This window comes from Macaca thibetana, chromosome 5 (assembly GCF_024542745.1).
Source record: "Macaca thibetana thibetana isolate TM-01 chromosome 5, ASM2454274v1, whole genome shotgun sequence".
Classification (NCBI taxonomy): Eukaryota; Metazoa; Chordata; class Mammalia; order Primates; family Cercopithecidae; genus Macaca; species Macaca thibetana.
Genome location: NC_065582.1, coordinates 122,612,966 through 122,628,754, shown reverse-complemented (window position 1 = coordinate 122,628,754; position 15,789 = coordinate 122,612,966). Strand labels below are relative to the sequence as shown.

The following is a 15,789-nucleotide window of genomic DNA, read 5'->3' as shown; positions in this document are numbered from 1 at the left end:
GTTTGGCGTGGTTTAAAATACATTCAAATGTATACTAAATGTTTTAGAAAATATTCCATTGTTGAATACATTTCACATGGAATTTATGTGAATTAATTGAATTGATAGTGAAATATTATGAACACCAAGTGAACATACAAAAACGTATTCTTGTTGTTCACAGAGGCTAGAATCAAGTACATTGGATCGAAATTAACTTAGACACAATGCAATACATGTCAACTTTGCAGTTTAAACAATTACATACACTAAGAAAAACAGTGCCAGTATTGGTTCATGCTTGGCTGCCAGACTTTATTGTCATTCACTTCTAACCTTCACTTCAAATCAAATTTCCCCTTTCTTGGCTCACACTTTGTGAAATAAAATTTTATTTAAAATTAAAGATAATTATCTAAAAGGTTTTTCATTAATCAACAATACAACGACAGGTCTATCGATAGATTTAGATTAAAGTTTCCATCTACAGATATTTAGATGTTTTTGTTCATCTGGAGAGATCCAGTTTTACCCCCTTATGTTTATAGGATTAGATGGTTCAGGTGGGATTTTGATGGGGGTACAAGGTAGTGATTTTGTAGTTTCCAACATTTAGGGAAAAGTAAATGGTTGATGGCCCATATAATATTCTCTCTTTATCTAAAGACTTTCTCTGCCCTCAGCGGGCTATCTCTGTAGGTTCCAAAAAGTGATTTTTGAACCTCAGACCTGCACCTGGCTTGTGGGATAGAGGCATTTTGTCTTGTTAATAGGTCTTGTGGTGGTGAATAATTAGATTGAAAGATTAGTCATAGTGCTTTAAATCTGAATAATATAATTTCATGTTGGGATTGGTGCTAAAAGTAAAGATGGTAGTTCTGCACTCATAAATCACATCTTAAAATGACAGAACACTTTACAACATATACTATTGCTCCAACATATCTTCAATAACTCTGTTTAGTAGATTCTTTATATATAAAAGAAATCGAGAAATTTTATTTTGGGTGGGAGCTGAAGTTGGTTGTTTAGTAGTAGTAGTAGTTTGAGTAGTGACTGAAATAGTGGTTTGGTGTGTGGGTGCAGCTGGAGTTTCAGAAGTGTCAGGTGCAAGAGTAGCTGGGGAAGAATTAGGTGTGGTGATTGGGGCAGCTGTGGTCTCCACTGGAGCTGAGGAAGGTGGTGGAGCTGGTGTAGTTGCAGGTGTGGGTAGGGCAGCTGTGGTCTCCAGTGGAGCTGAGGAAGGTGGTGGAGCTGGTGTAGTTGCAGAAGGTGTGGGTGGGGCAGCTGTGGTCTCCAGTGGAGCTGAGGAAGGTGGTGGAGCTGGTGTAGTTGCAGAAGGTGTGGGTGGGGCAGCTGCGGTCTCCGGTGGAGCTGAGGAAGGTGGTGGAGCTGGTGTAGTTGCAGAAGGTGTGGTGATTGGGGCAGCTGTGGTCTCCGGTGGAGCTGAGGAAGGTGGTAGAACTGCTGTAGTTGCAGAAGGTGTGGGTGGGGCAGCTGTGGTCTCCGGTGGAGCTGAGGAAGGTGGTAGAGCTGGTGTAGTTGCAGAAGGTGTGGGTGGGGCAGCTGTGGTCTCCGGTGGAGCTGAGGAAGGTGGTGGAGCTGGTGTAGTTGCAGAAGGTGTAGGTGGGGCAGTTGTGGTCTCCGGTGGAGCTGAGGAAGGTGGTGGAGCTGCTGTAGTTGCAGAAGGTGTGGGTGGGGGAGCTGTGGTGTCTTGTGGAGCTGGGGAATTCGATGGTGTTAATGTAGCTACAGAAGAGCTTGTGTTAACATTTTCTCTTGAAGATGTGGTGGTGGCTTTCTGAGGAAGAGAAGTCACATTTGGAAGGGTAGTAATTTTGGTGGAAGCAGATGGGGAAGTCACAGATGGAATTTGGGTTGTAGTCACTAAGGTAGGGTTGACCACACTGCTAGTATCTGGATGTTTAGATGGCTGGGGAGGATTTGGGAATTTGTGGGGGTTATGAACTGAAGGTGGAGGCCTAGGCCTACAGCGTTTGTATGGACATTTATGGGGCTTTATAATGAACGGCTTCTGGTGAGTTGGTAGTCCAGGATGATGTGGTAATTCAAAGTGAGGTTTGGGTAAATGGTGATGATGCCTTCTGTGACGTAGTTCGTGAGCCCTTTCTCGACCTTCACTGAACTGCAGAAGAGAAAGAAAATGTAAGAAATGAAAAAAGTATACATTTATTTATCAATCAGGTGATCACGGCTGACCATGAGATGAGCAGTATTTGTGGAGTGCTGGGATTAGAAACCAGAGTACATTATTGAGTCAAGTGATTATCTTCCTAATTTCACCTGATTTTCACTAAGTTTCAAGAAAGAATTGCTACTATTTTTGTCAAATGTCCACTCTCTAGATAGCTGGGATGAATATATTCCTGTGGGCTCTAGCCTGAATGCTTAGCTGGATATGAACTTTTGTGCTTCCAGTTTCTCTCTTCTTTCTCTGGTGGAAAATGGTCAAGTTACTGCCTGAGGTCCCAGCACAAAGGCTTCCTGCTTACTCAGCATGTTCACAAAACTTTAGTCAAAGACATTCAACTGAGATCCAAGAGCCCTTTCTGGATTACACCCCTTATATCTACCATCATCAAAACACGAAACAGTCAAACAACAACAAAGCCCCAACAAACAAAATATCCCACCCCAGCTTCATGTTCTCCATATTTCAGGAAACAGTTTTTAGCCTTTATAAATTGGAGAAACAACTTTGGTCATTACCTTTTAACTTTATTGTTTAAAATATTAGAATTACAGAATTCATGATTCAGGGGGTTCATGAATCATCTGATTTTTAGAGAAAATTTGCATGTTTATGCATTTTGTCTGGATACAGCACCAATGATTTTCATGATTTCTGAAAGGTGTTTACATCTGAAAAGAACACTGATCTAGTCCAACTGTACATCTGATACTTGATCTTTTATCAATATACCTGCTGAAAGGCTTTCCAGTCTATGCATCTAAACTTTTCTGATTAAGAACTCACTACAGTAATTCCTAAGGCAGCCTGATAGAGAGTTCTTGATAGTGAATGTAGGTTTGTTTTTTGGGATTTTTATTGTTAACTGAGTAGAATTTTCTTCATGAAGATTTCCATTCTTTGGTCCTAATTTTATGTTTTGGCAGGTTTACCGAAAATCCAGGAGTCCTTCAAAATTTGGAAAATAACTTCCGTGCCATGTGGGTCATCATCTTGCAAGATGAATATCTTTATTTCCTTTAGGCATTGCTGACATTATTTGAGTTAGAGTACCATCACTGTTTCAGTTTATTATCTGTAAACATACTTCATGCCTTTTATATCCCTCTTCCCTGTATTCAATCTCATACTACATTTTTTAGTGATCGGTTATATTAAATTGGAGAAAAGAAATATTAATAGGTTGAATGAGACCATCCCAAACCAGGATAGGTTATATTTTCTTCCTAATGATTTTCACAGAAGCCCGTTTTAGATCACCAAATGGGTACATCATTCCAGTCCCAAGTTATAAAGCTTTCTTTGGACACAAAGTTTAGTGCAGATGACGTGATAACTTCTGAGAGACTAGCCGAGTTGTGTAAGATAAGATAACTTCCTCAGACTAATATATCCAGCCTCAAAAGTAGCTTCTAGGTATTGGGTTTTCAGAGATGAATGAAACAGGGACCCTTGTGACCTCGTGAGGCTCATGTGATTAAGGGAAGGAACCACATAACTATTTTAAAGCAAAAAGGTCATAGAATTAGATTTTGGATCTGGAATTTAATCTAAATCATTTCATAAATGAATAAACTGAGATCCAGGCATATTAAGTAACTTGCCCAAAGTCACTCGGTTATTCAATAGCAGATACAGGACAGATTCAAACCTCCACTGCTGGTCTGTTGCAGTGTGTTTCAAACATGTTCCTCTAAGATCTGGACATTCTCCGCAACATCCATCAATACAAGAAAGGATTATTTGTTTAGAAAATTAAATTATCCAGGAAATTTTAATTCATAACTGGGAATAGCCATTAGTTACCATAATGGCTTCTGATACTCATAACTTTGATATTTTTCCATAGGTCTCTCTTAAAAGGGCTTAGGTTTTCAGAATCGGTAACACTGACTCCAGGAATCTCTGAGGAGATCCTTTCCATTACAGGGGTACTTGTTTTCTCATATAAAATAAACAGGTCGTATTGTTCAAACAGATCTTTCCCTGGAGATTGAATATGCAATCCACATAATTAGGGACCTGCTCTGATTGAAGCAGGATTGAGGGCCTCACATTCCACGATCTCAGTCTTTCCCTTTCCAGATGGTCTCTGAAGATGTTGCAAAGAATGTCCAGATCTTATAGGAACATGTATGAAACACGCTGCAACAGACCAGCAGTGGAGGTTTGGCTCTGTCCTGTGTCTGCCACTGAATAGCTGAGTGACTTTGGGCAGGTCACTCAGGTCACTGTCTGTTCACATTCACTATTTATTTTTATTAAAAATGTCTTTATATAACACTTACTTTATGTTAGGCCCTATTCTGAGTGGTTTACAAATACAAATTTATTTAATTTCTTAGCAATATTAATAAGGTGGGTATGGTGATTATCTTCATTATATGGATGGGAAAACTGAGTGCTTATTCATTTATAAAATGATTTGGATTAAATTAAATTCCAGATCCAAAGTCTAATTCTATTTGCTTTGAAATAGTTATGTGGTTCATTCCCTTAATCACCTGAGCCTCACGAAGGCCCCTCTTTCATTCACCTCTGTAAGTCCAGTACCTAAAACTATGCCTGGTCTATGGCAGGTACTCATTAGCTATTAATTGAATGAGTAAATGCATAAAAATGAAAACAGTAGCTAATTTCTTATTGAATAAAATATTAACATTTAAAAGTGTTTATTCATATGTAAAATAGTTTCAGCTATTTTACTTTAGGTGACCAAAATAGTACCTACCACATTTTTATATGAAGGCAAATAATTAAAATCCTATTAATTTTAATGTTAGCATGGCCTGGAACATGTATCAAATGACCAGTTTGTTTGATTTACTTAATATGTTGATTAGTTATTATGATTGGCAGTTACAGGTGGTTATAACAGAACTCGTCAACTAGAGTTGGATTTAGAGAAGTCTGAGAGAGGAAGGAGTTGAAAATGTATGCCTCTAAAGTTTTGAGTTTAGATGATTGAAGTATGGAGGTCCTTATAATAAATATAGATATTCCAGGGAGAGTGTATTAAAGAGAGCAACCCTGCCTGCCTGTTCACATTCGCCATTTATTTTTGTTAAAAAAGTCTTTATATAACACTTACTTTATGTGAGGCCCTATTCTGAATGGTTTACAAATACAAATTAATTTCTTAGCAATATCATAAGGTGGGTATGGTTATTATCTTCATTATATGGATGGGAAAACTGAGTCTTAGACTAAGTAACTTTTAGGAGAATGTTTCTCCATTTGCAAACTCCACTTTTGAGAGGAGAGAAGAGGAAGAAGGCATGAGGAACAAGGAGAGAGTAGGCTGGAATCAAAGGAAGGAGAAGGAGAGACACATGACACTTGAAGCAAGAAAGGAGGGTGTAAGAAAGCAGAAGACTCCTAAAATAACTAGAGGAATGCCAAATTTTCTGAGGAAGGAAGAGGAGGAGAAAATTAGTTAGAAAGGAAGAGAGCTAGACGACAGCAAGGTCAAGATTACATTTTTAATTTTTTTTATTTTGAGATGGAGTCTTGCTCCATCACCCAGTTGGAGTGCAGTGGCGTGATCTCAGCTCACTGCAACCTCAGTCTCCTGAGTTCAAGGAATTCTCCTGCCTCAGCCTCCCTAGAAGTTGTAATTACAGGTGTGCACTCCACACCTGGCTAATTTTTGTATTTTCAGTAGAGATGGGGGTTTCGCCATGTTGGCCAGGCTGGTCTTGAACTCCTGACCTCAGGTGATCTTCCTGCCTCGGCCTCTGAAACTGCTGGATTACACGTGTGAGCCACAGCACCTGGCCCAAGATTACGTTTAATTGAAATTAGAAAGCACATTACATTTCTTCATTTGCTACCGGCTTATTTTTATGACCATTTGAAAACCTGTGATCCTTTTTTAAAGAGAATGAAAGCATTATGTTAAATAATGCTATAGTTGACAGAGCTCTTCATCTGACTCCAGAATACATCCCTTCAAATCCTCCTTTGGGATATCTGGAAGAGAGAAACCAGACTATCCACTCCCTGAAATCACTCCACAAAAGCAGGTTGTTGCTAGAGCTCCAGGGCTGAACTTTTCTGGCTCTGGGTTGATGCTACTCTCTGGTACATTCCTGTATTTTCTTTTCTTTTTTTTTTTGAAATAGAGTCTTGCTCTGTTGCGCAGGCTGAAGTGCAGTGGCACAATCTTGGCTCACTGCAACCTCCGCCTCCCAAGTTCAAGGGATTCTCCTGTCTCAGCCTCCTGAGTAGCTGGGATTACAGGTGTGTGCCACCACGCCCAGCTAATTTTTGTAGTTTTAGTAGAGACAAGGTTTCATCATGTTGGCCAGGCTGGTCTTGAGCTCCTGACCTCACATTCCTGTATTTTCTAAGGATCAGGTCAAGGTATTTCTGTGCTACCTTCTCATATTCAAGTTCTTTGGAAACTGTTTCTCTCACCAGGCACTTTTTTGAGATTTGGGTAGTTTGAAGAGTTTTCTTTATTCTAAGCACTTGGAAGAAAGGATTCTTTAGGTGTCTGGATTTGTGGGAGTTATGATGAAAGACCACCTCAAAAGAACAACCCAAATTCATCATTTCACAATAATATAATTATTTGTGTTGAATGGAAAGTTATTTCTTTCAATATAGAGTTGTTGGTAGCCAGGGATTCCTTATTAAAATTTTACTTATTAAAAAGTTAACATCACCGTGCATATTCAGAACTTAAAGCCTTATCAACTAGTATGTAAATTGAGATTACAATAATCTTGTTATAATTTTTACATCTACACTATATTTTATAATTTATAAATTTTCATTTACCCTTCAGCAGCCCTGTGAAGCATATAGTGTTATTTTATACATATGGAAATTGGGGTCCTATAAATAGATTCTAAATTGCTCAAGATTCATCTGGATAGTAAACATCAGAGATGAGTTTAAGTCCACATCTTCTGAGCCCAACTTAAGCACCCTTCTACAGTCACACAACTCAGCATCAGGGTCCAGGGAAAAAGCCTGATTGCTTTCTGAGGGATTTTATATGGTAAGTGAGAAATATGAGAATATCCAAGAGTAAGTTCCATCCACTTCATCAGTTCTTCTGCACTCTCTCTCTACTCTACTGGCATAATATTCTGAGGCTATCCATCCTCATTCAATAAAAGTACATTCTACTTCTTGATTCTTATTTGAAATTTTGTCAAAATAAAATTGAATAAATACAGGTACATAACATTAGAGAAAAATATGGTTATTATTACAGCATGTATCACCTAGTAATCACATTATATCATTATTAATTTTAATCTTCCTTTGCCAGTACACCCTAAATTTCTTAAAGATAGAAGGTCCACTTTGTAATCTTCTCTTGGTTTTGGAAGCCATCCTTTCCTATCCCCTCTTGTGGGTCCTCCATTTTCTTTATCCATATCTAAACTAACTACATTTTCTCCCTAGGTGATCTTGTAAGGTCTCATGGCTTCAGGTATGTTTTAAATATAGACTTTACCCCTAGATTTCTTAACTCCAGACAACATATATCCACTGTTTTCTTGATATCTTGATGAAGAAGTCTAATAGCCATTTCAAATAGAACATGCCCCAAACTCGAACATTTTTTGTCCATTTCTTTCCTTCTTTTTTTTTTCTTTTGAGACAGAGTCTTGCTCTGTCACCCAGGCTGGAGTGTAGTGATGCAATCTCGGCTCACTGCAAACTCCACCTCCCAGGTTCGAGCAATTCTCCTGCCTCAGCCTCCCAAGTAGCTGGGATTACAGGTGCCCACCACCATGCCCAGCTAATTTTTGTATTTTTAATAGAGACGGGGTCTTGCCATGTTGGCCAGGGTGGTCTTGAACTCCTGACTTTAGGTGATCCACCTGCCTTGGCCTCCCAAAGTGCTGGGACTACAGGCGTGAGCCACCGCCCCTGGCCTGTTCATTTCTTTCTTTTACCACATATACAATCCAGTAGAAGGTATAGTAGACTCAATCACTAAAACATATCCTAAACCCACTCTCACCTTTTAATTGCTGACATTTGGTGCAAGTCACCATCATCTTTTATCTGGACCACTGCCATAGCTTCCTGACTAGTCTCCTTATCTCAGTTTTTATTACCTGCTACCTGTCTTCTCCTGAGAATCCTGTCATGTAACTCCCCTGGGAGTGCTTTGATCATGCTCAGACTTCCTGACAGATTCGAATCCATATTCCACACCAAGACCTAAAGGCCTTACCAATCTGGGTTTTCATCTCTGTCAGTTCTCATCACACTCACTATAAAGTTTGTGCTTTGTAAATATTGGATAAATGAAACAAATTATTTCCTTATGCTCTGTCTGTCTACCTACCTACCTGCCTACCTATCTAGTCTATCTACCTATCTATCTAGTCTATCTACCTATCTGTATATATTTTTAAGACAGGGTCTCATTTTGTCGCCCAGGCTGTGACATAGTGGTGTGATTACGGCTTGCTGCAGCCTTGACCTCCCAGGCTTAAGATCCCACCTCAGCCTCCGAGTAGCTGGGATTACAAGTACACACCACCACACCTGGCTAATTAATTTTTTTTCTTTTTTTGTTATTGTGGAAACACTGTCTCATTATGTTACCCAGCCTAGTCTTCTGAGCTCAAGTGATCCTCTCTCCTAGGCTTCCCATAGTGCTGAGATTAGAGGTGTGAGCCACTGCACCGGCCAATTATCCATATTTCTATGTTTCCCAGAAATAAAAGATGTCAAGCTTCTTGGAAATAGGGATTGCCTGTTATGCTTTAAAAGTCTCAGGTAGGTACACTAAATGTTTGTTATTGATAGTTAAGGAAAAATCTTGTGTGGGTGAATACTTACTGAGAAGCAAGCACTCAGTGCACAGATGCACACAAACAGCGGCAGAGTTTTCATTCTTTCTGATGTCTCCTGGGAAAAGCAGAAACGTGGCTTACTATTAGTTGTGATATTATGGGAGAGGAATGCATTTTGGTAAATGACTTATTTTTATTGGAAAGCACAGGCTAAAAGAGACCAGTGGTTTCTGAAAATTATGTATACATTTTCATTCCATAGGGGTGACACAAAATTACTTCAGGCCTAACATACATTCTTTTAGAGAGGAAGCAATGGAGGAGACTCAATAATTATTCTAACTAGTTTGCAACATGAGCATTTTCTATTGATATTAAAGATTGGCTAGGAAAGGCAGGATCTTAGGAAGTTTAGCAATAAGAGAAGGAAATAATTTTATTCTTATTTCTTTTCTAATTCAAGAAGCTTCCCTCTCTGGGGAACCATCATATAAATGACCTGATACTGCACAGTTTTATAAAGATTCCTGATGTTAGAATGAAGACGCTCTTTGTCTATGTGCTATGAGGCTGTCACTTGGAACAAAGAACCAGGTCAAATGGACTCTTCCTCCAATTTCATTCTACTGAAGATTTTGCCATTTGATAATCCTTTTTCTTGCCATTTGAAAACCTTTTTTGTTTTTTTGAGACAGGGTCTCACTCTGTTGTCCAGGCTGGAGTGAAGTGACATGCTCATGGCTCACTGCAGCCTGCACCCCCCAGGCTCAAGTGATCCTCTCACTTTGGCCACCCTAGTAGCTGGAACTACAGTCATGCACCACCACTCCTGGCTATTGTCATTATTATTATTTTTATTTTTCATAGAGACAGGGTTTCACTGTGTTGCCCAGGCTGGTCTTGAACTCCTGGGCTCAAACAATCCATCCTCATTGGCCTCCCAAAATTCTGCGATTACAAGTGTGAGCCACCGTGTCTGGCCGATACCCTTTTTCTAAGTCCTGAAATGACAGGAATTATGCTTTATTCATTGTTATGTCATCATGCCTAGTACATAGTGCAGACTTAATACATATTTTTTTTGAATAACTACTTGCAAAAGAGAACTGTATTTTGGCTATAGGTTGTAGAAGGGAAGAATGAGAGAAGAGAAGAATGAGAGAGGAGAAGAATGTGGTCTTTTATTTTTCTCATTTTGGTTACATATGTAATGTGTACATGTCAGCTTATCAGCTTTAGAAAACAAAATAAAGGTTAAATCATATAGACAGATTACATATTAGGGCAGGTAATTAGTGTGCATGTCAATGTGGCGGGCTGCAAGATTAGACACATTTTACAATACAATCCTGTGGTTTATAAAATGGGTGTTAGAGTCAGTCAGAGACTTGATTTAGGCTCTGCCCACTTATTGTGTAACTCTGCCACTCACCGCATGACTTTGAGTGAGTTTCAATCTTACATCATAAGAATTTCCTGAGGATTGACTGAAATTTTATACACACACACACACACACACACACACACACACACATATAAAAAACAAATCGTACTAAGAATAATGTCTTATCCTTAATAAAGTCTCAGCGGTATTATTATAGTACTAGCATAGTAAGAAGAAAACAATCTGATCCGGCTGAAAAAATGAATGGTTACTTATTACTCTTCAGGTTCCTAATATATTGTCTGATTTTTTTTTTTTTAATTTTCAAGACCAAAAAACATTCCTACCAGTCATTTTGTGTTCTAATAACTTACGAATTGAGTGTTATCACACAGTTTGGCAGTTCACGAGAGGAGAATAACTGTATTAGAACAACTATTGCTGTTACTTAATATATGTATATTACTTGAAAACTGTTTAGTTTATATTATAATCTATCTAAAGTATCCACATACCTGGTGCAGTGTGAATATTTCTTCTTAGGGTGTTCGATTCAGTTGCTTGCTTTTAGCCAATCCTTTGAGGATGGTAACTAGAAGCAAAAGAAGAGAAAGCACAAGAGAATTTTCAGGTTTTATAACTCTCCAGTTGAGCTTTTTGGAAATAGGAAATCTATTAGATTTAAGATAAGGTCACTTGTGTCAAGGAATTTGCTTTTAAAGAAAAGAATAGTTGTGGTTTGCTGAGGTTGACAGTAGTTCTTTGTGCATCCATTTCTTCCTGATGAGCACAGTGACGATCAGAGGTTCTCAATGAGTAACTCACGTGCTTGATGAGTAGTGGAACAGTGATTGATGGCACTTATGGAGAAACGAACAACCATGGCCCGGGTCCTCCCAACAGGAACAGATCATCTACTCTTTCCTGTTGGGCTCTCAAAGTAAGCAGAGTAATTGCCTTCTGACAGTTAATGTGATGGGACACCATATTTCCTTGTCAATAAGACAAGTTAATAAAGGACAGAGGATTTTAAAAAAAATAATGTGGTGCCAAGTACTGGTGCAAGACAGTATTTAAAGCCAAAAAAAAAAAAAAAAACACACTGAATTTTTTAATACAAGCAATTAAAAACAATTTTTGACATTTTGCCTTGAAAAGTATTCAAACGTAGAAAAGTGAGGAAGGTAGTAAAACTATATACTCGTTCCCTGGTTTTCATAATTCTTAACATTTTGCTATATATCTTAGTTGTTTTGCTGAAGTATTTTAAGGTAAACTACAGAAATTGTAACAGCTACTATTTCAGCATTTCTCTCTAAAAAGCCTTTCTTTTATAACACAACACCATCAACCTATAACAATATTAATAATTCAAACACATAATCTAAAATTGAATTTATGCTCAAATGTTCCCAGTTTTGGCAAAAATATTTTTAGTCATTTTGTTCCTACCAGGACTCAACTAAGGGCCGTGTGTTGCAGTCACTTCTTATGTCTCTAGTTTCTTTTATCCCAGAAAATGTTCTCCCTTTTCCCCCATGGTAGTGATATTTTGATATCCATACTAGTCATTTTATAAATATTTATTTTTAAAAAGAAACTTAAGAACTTAAGAAGGAACTTAAGAATCATTTTAATAGAGATTTTCAAAATTAGATATTTCTACTATGTAAAATCATTAATCCGGAATACAGTTTTGAAGGTGTGATTCCTCTTCTAGCTAGTCAGTTTGTTCTTTTGCACATATAGTCTCTGAGGGCTTACATTCTTTAGGTTTGATTCCTTGCTTCTCCATTTAGTATCCATGTAATTTTTGACAAGTTAGCTAACTTCCTTGAGTCTCAGTTTTTCTATCTGCTAATTAGGTGTGACATCTACCTTACAAAGTTGTCAGACTGAAATTAGATAAGTTAAAGATTCTGACATGGAACTTTTGAATGGAAAGCCCTCAGCTATTATACTGCCATTAGTGGAAAGTTAGGGACAGTTTTTGAGATAGCAACGAGTTAGTAAATATGGGCTATAATATTAATTTCTTTTTGTCTTTCTTTGCTAGCAACTGGTGATATGCATTTACAATATACTTGTTACAGTTAAAATTGACTGTAGAGTAGAATTTTTATTGATCTGAAACAAGATTTTCTGAGTATATGGCTTCAGTAGAAAAATTTCATATCACCTTGTTATTGCCCAATTTGTGGTAAGTTATATTGACCTCAAAAATTGATAGAATTTCAAAAAATGAATTTAATTTCTTTAAATATTAGAAAAATATAAGAATATCTGGACATATTATGACTGAATTCAGTGCACTTCTGGTTCTATTTTTCAATAAATGAGTAACATTTATGCATTTATTATTTTAATTGTTTAAAAAATTATACTATAAGTTCTGGGATACCTGTGCAGAATGTGCAGGTTTGTTACATAGGTATACATGTGCCATGGTGGTTTGCTGCACCCATCAACCTGTCACCTACATTAGGTATTTCTCCTAATGCTATCCCTCTCCTAGCTTCTCAACCCCCAACAGGCTCGTGTGTGATGTTTCCCTCCCTGTGTCCATGTGTTCTGAGTGTTTAACTCCCACTTGTGAGTGACAACATGCAGTGTTTGGTTTTCCATTCCTGTGTTAGTTTGCTGAGAATGATGGTTTCCAGCTTCATCCATGACCTTGCAAAGGACATGAACTCATCCTTTTTTTTTAATGGTTTCATAGTATTCCATGGTGTATATGTGCCACATTTTCTTTATCCAGTCTATCATTGATGGGGATTTGGGTTGGTTCCAAGTCTTTGCTATTGTGAATAGTACTGCAAGAAATATACATGTGCATTTTTCTTTATAGTAGAATGATTTATAATCCTTTGTGTATATACCAAGTAATGGGATTGCTGGGTCATATGATATTTCTGGTTCTAGATCCTTGAGGAATCGCTACACTGTCTTCCACAATGGTTGAACTAATTTACGCTCTCAGCAACAGTGTAAAAGTGTTTATATTTCTCCACATCCTCTCCAGCATCTGTTGTTTCCTGACTGTTTAATGATTGCCATTCTAACTGGTGTGAGATGGTATCTCATTGTGGTTTTGATTTCCATTTCTCTAATGACCAATGATGATGAGCTTTTTTTCATATGCTTGTTGGCTGCATGCAAGTCTTCTTTTGAGAAGTGTCTGTTCATATCCGTTGCCCACTTTTTGATGGGGTTGTTTGCTTTTTTCTTGTAAATATGTTTAAGTTCCTTGTAGATTCTGGGTATTAGCCCTTTGTCAGATGGATAGATTGCAAAATTTTCTCCCATTCTGTAGGTTGCCTGTTCACTCTGATGGTAGTTTCTTTTGCTGTGCAGAAGCTCTTTAGTTTAATTAGATCCCATTTGTCAATTTTGACTTTTGTTGCCATTGCCTTTGGTATTTTAGTCATGAAATCTTTGCCCATGCCCATTTCCTGAATGGTGTTGCCTAAGTTTTCTTCTAGGGTTTTTATGGTTTTAGGTCTTACATTTAAGTCTTTAATCCATCTTGAGTTAATTTTTGTATAAGGTAATAAGGAAGAAGTCCAGTTTCAGTTTTCTGCATATGGCTAGCCAGTTTTCCCAGGACCATTGATTAAATAGGGAATCCTTTCTTCATTTCTTGTTTTTTCACGTTTGTCAAAGATCAGATGGTTGTAGATGTGTGGTGTTATTTCTGAGGCCTCTGTTCTGTCCCATTGGTCTATATCTCTGTTTTGGTACCAGTACCATGCTGTTTTGGTTACTGTAGCCTTGTAGTATAGTTTGAAGTCAGGTAGCATGATGCTCCAGTTTTGTTCTTTTTGCTTAGGATTTTCTTGGCTATGCAGGCTTTTTTTGGGCTCCATATGACATGTGAGTAGTTTTTTCTAATTCTGTGAAGAAAGTCAGTGGTAGCTTGGTGGGGATAGCATTGAATCTATCAATTACTTTTGGCAGTATGGCCATTTTCATGATATTGATTCTTCCTATCCATTAGTATGGAGTGTTTTTCCATTTGTTTGTGTCCTCTCTTATTTCCTTGAGTAGTGGTTTGTAGTTCTCCTTGAAGAGGTCCTTCACGTCCCTTTTACATTGTATTCTTAGGTATTTTATTCTCTTTGTAGCTATTGTGAATGGGAGTTCACTCATGATTTGTCTATTATTAGTGGATAGGAATGCTTGTGATTTTTGCACATTGATTTTGTATCCTGAGACTTTGCTGAAGTTGCTTATCAGCTTAAGGAGATTTCAGGTTGAGATGATGGGGCTTTCTAAATATACAGTCATGTCATCTGCAAACAGAGACAGTTTGACTTCCTCTCTTCCTGTTTGAATACCTTTATTTCTTTCTCTTTCCTGATTGCCCTGGCCAGACCTTCCAATACTCTGTTGAATAGGAGTGGTGAGAGAGGGCATCCTTGTCTTGTGCCGGTTTTCACAGAGAATGCTTCCAGCTTTTGCCCATTCAGTATGATATTGGCCGTGGGTTTGTCATTAGTAGCTCTTATTATTTGGAGATACATTCCATCAATACCTAGTTTATTGAGAGTTTTTAGCATGAAGCAGTATTGAATTTTATGGAAGGCCTTTTCTGCATCTATCGAGATAATCATGTGGTTTTTGTCATTGGTTCTGTTTATGTGATGGATTACGTTATTGATTTGTGCATGTTGAACCAGCCTTGCATCCCAGGGGTGAAGCTGGCTTGATCTTGATGGATAAGCTTTTTGATGTGCTGTTGGATTCAGTACATCAAATCCAATACATAAAATTGAGGATTTTTGCATCAATGTTCATCAGGGATATTGGCCTGAAATGTTCTTTTCTTCTTGTGTCTCTACGAGGTTTTGGTATCAGGATGATGCTGGCCTCATAAAATGAGTTAGGGAGGATTCCCTCTTTTTCTATTGTTTGGAATAGTTTCAGAAGGAATGCTACCAGCTCCTCTTTGTACCTCTGGTAGAATTCAGCTGTGAATCTGTCTGGTCCTGGCTGTTTTTGGTTGGTAGGCTATTAATTACTGCCTCAATTTCAGAACTTGTATTGGTCTATTCAGGGATTCTATTTCTTTCTGGGTTAGTCTTGGGAGGGTGTATCTGTCTAATAATTTATTAATTTCTTCTAGATTTTCTAGTTTATTTGTGTAGAGGTGTTTATAGTATTCTCTGATGGTAGTTTGTATTTCTGTGGGATCAGTGGTGATATCCACTTTACCATTTTTTATTGTGTCTATTTGATTCTTCTCTCTTTTCTTCATTATTAGTCTGGCTAGTGGTCTATCGATTTTGTTAATCTTTTCACAAAACTGGCTCCTGGATTCATTTATTTTTTGAAGGGTTTTTCATGTCTCTATCTCCTTCAGTTCTGCTCTGATCTTAGTTATTTCTTGTCTTCTACTAGCTTTTGAATTTGTTTGCTCTTGTTTCTCTAGTTCTTTTAATTGT

At 37.8% G+C, this 15,789-nt stretch overlaps 1 protein-coding gene across 1 annotated transcript; it reads right to left on the bottom strand.

Annotated features, from left to right (window-relative positions):
- Positions 1-907: 907 nt before the first annotated feature.
- MUC7 (mucin 7, secreted) lies at positions 908-9,061 on the bottom strand. The gene is made up of 3 exons (XM_050791420.1): positions 9,008-9,061; positions 1,537-2,125; positions 908-1,395 (listed from the first exon to the last, which is right to left on the bottom strand). The coding sequence occupies exons 1-3, from the start codon at positions 9,059-9,061 to the stop codon at positions 908-910; spliced, it is 1,131 nt and encodes a 376-aa protein (XP_050647377.1).
- Positions 9,062-15,789: the final 6,728 nt, after the last annotated feature.